At 49.9% G+C, this 1839-nt stretch overlaps 1 protein-coding gene across 4 annotated transcripts in view; it reads left to right on the top strand.

The window, feature by feature from the left end:
- The first annotated feature begins 416 nt into the window (after positions 1–416).
- The window catches only part of LOC119269109, a 14025-nt gene continuing 12602 nt past the window's right edge, over positions 417–1839 (top strand). For all 4 annotated transcript variants that reach the window (XR_005133463.1, XM_037550865.1, XM_037550866.1 and 1 more), the window contains exon 1: positions 417–846. Coding sequence is in view for 3 of the 4 variants with exons in the window: in XM_037550865.1 (XP_037406762.1) it covers positions 447–846 (400 nt within the window). In the remaining variant the exon portion in view is untranslated. The remainder of the gene's footprint in view (positions 847–1839) is intronic.

The raw sequence follows: 1839 nt of genomic DNA on the forward strand, positions 1-1839 counted from the left end.
CGTGGTGAAGATAGACAATAAAAACCTCATCAAGACGAGGGATACCAATTAAAACGCACGGGTGTTTTACTAGTTAGTAATAATATTCATCAAGGTCTCTCGGCGTGTGAAATATTTGATTTAAGCCCTGTTCTGCAGTCATCCAGCTCCGTGGAGCGCACGGAGCGATCCTTCGACCACTCCGAGAAAATAGCTTGCGGCCCGCTCCGCTCTGGCGCGGAGCTGCGGAGCGGAGAGCTGCCGAACGTGACGTTAGTTTGATTTTTTAGGGTTCGTGAGACCCCGGGGTTTACGTAGACTTTTTTTTCTGATTAATTTCTTTTCATATTCGAGAAAGAGTTTTTTTTCTTCTTTTTTTCGAGAGTTGAGTGAGGGGGTTATGTAGCCTCCGTTCCCACTTTCCATTGTGTGCGGTTTGCTTCAGAGAAGTGTTTGGGAGAGTGCGCATGACAGGCCGCCAGGCCGGAGAACCGCCGACCTCTTCGCGACATCGCTCGATCATGGCGTCGTCGGCGGAGCCGCCGCCGAAGAAGCGGAAGCTCGTAGAGGCCCAGACCCCGAGCCCCTCAGGCACTCCGCGGCCGCCCCCGCCCCCGCCTCCAGGCCTCCCCCCTACCCCGCCGCCCCCCGAAACCCTAGCAGCGGCGGCGCCCTCCGCCCCACCACCTCCCCCTCAGTCGCCGCCGCCGACACCGGAGGAGCTCCACCGCAAGCGCAGCAACCGGGAGGAGCTGCGCAAACTCTTCGAGTGCTACCGCCGCATCCGCCTCTGCGTGGAGCGCAAGGACGCGCGTCTCATGCCCGAGCTCGAGCAGGTCTACCTCGCCCTCATCACCGCGTCCCGAGGTACCTAAGATCCTCCTCCAACCCTACAGGCCCCTTCGTGTTAGATGCTGTTTTCAGAAATTACACTTGTAACTAGCCGATTTAGTGAATCGTGAGGTGGGCATGCTTGAAACCACTTCATATTCGAAGCTAGATTTTGTATTGGATCAGTCCCATTGGATGGTAGTATCGTGAGCCCTTCATTCCATGGGAAAATGATTTTCTAAACATCACTTGGTTAACCTGTCCTTATGTAGCTCAACACTCTAGTACGCTTTGGTAGATCAACAAGCGTTTTATGGTTAGCTGTGTTTGGTTTGAGCCCTACCCTACCAAACACTTGCATAGCGAAATGTCATGGTTTTCCTTGCCCGTGATTTGACAAATGCTGATAATTTTTTAAACTAGATTGGTAAGGTGCCATGGACATGCCAAAGCTTTGGCAATCATCCAAACAAGGACCACTTTGGCCATGACCAACATTAAATTGGTAGAATTCGTTCTGGACACGAACAAAACATACCCAAGGCTGAGAATGTGAGATCGGCACTGCACAGATAAAAAAAAGTAAGGAAAAAGAAATTGGCACTGCATCGATCTTATACAGGGTTCGCTGCCGGATACGCGCTTTAGATGCGCTGCTGACACCTGACACTATCAACATCAGTGTCTTGGTTCTCGGATGCATTGGTTGTTCGATATGCCTCCGTGAAGTCGTGAATCATAATTTATTTATGAAAATCTAGCAAACACACAACTTAAATTTCTGCGTCATTCTTAACTAATGTTGGAAGCAAGAGTGGATCCATCTTTAATGGAAAGTTGGAGTAATCCCATTGAAGTTTCTATTTTAATTATTCTGTGTGTCATGGTGTTGCCAAGTCACCCCTGAGGCAGGGTACAGAGTTTTGCCCTCGACTTGCCAGGGTTAGGCAAGCCAATCCGAAGATCAAAAGGAGCAATATTTAGGGGGAAATGCTGCATTATCTTTTTTAGCTGATCAGGAAGGCATAT

This window comes from Triticum dicoccoides, chromosome 3A (assembly GCF_002162155.2).
Source record: "Triticum dicoccoides isolate Atlit2015 ecotype Zavitan chromosome 3A, WEW_v2.0, whole genome shotgun sequence".
Lineage (NCBI taxonomy): Eukaryota > Viridiplantae > Streptophyta > Magnoliopsida > Poales > Poaceae > Triticum > Triticum dicoccoides.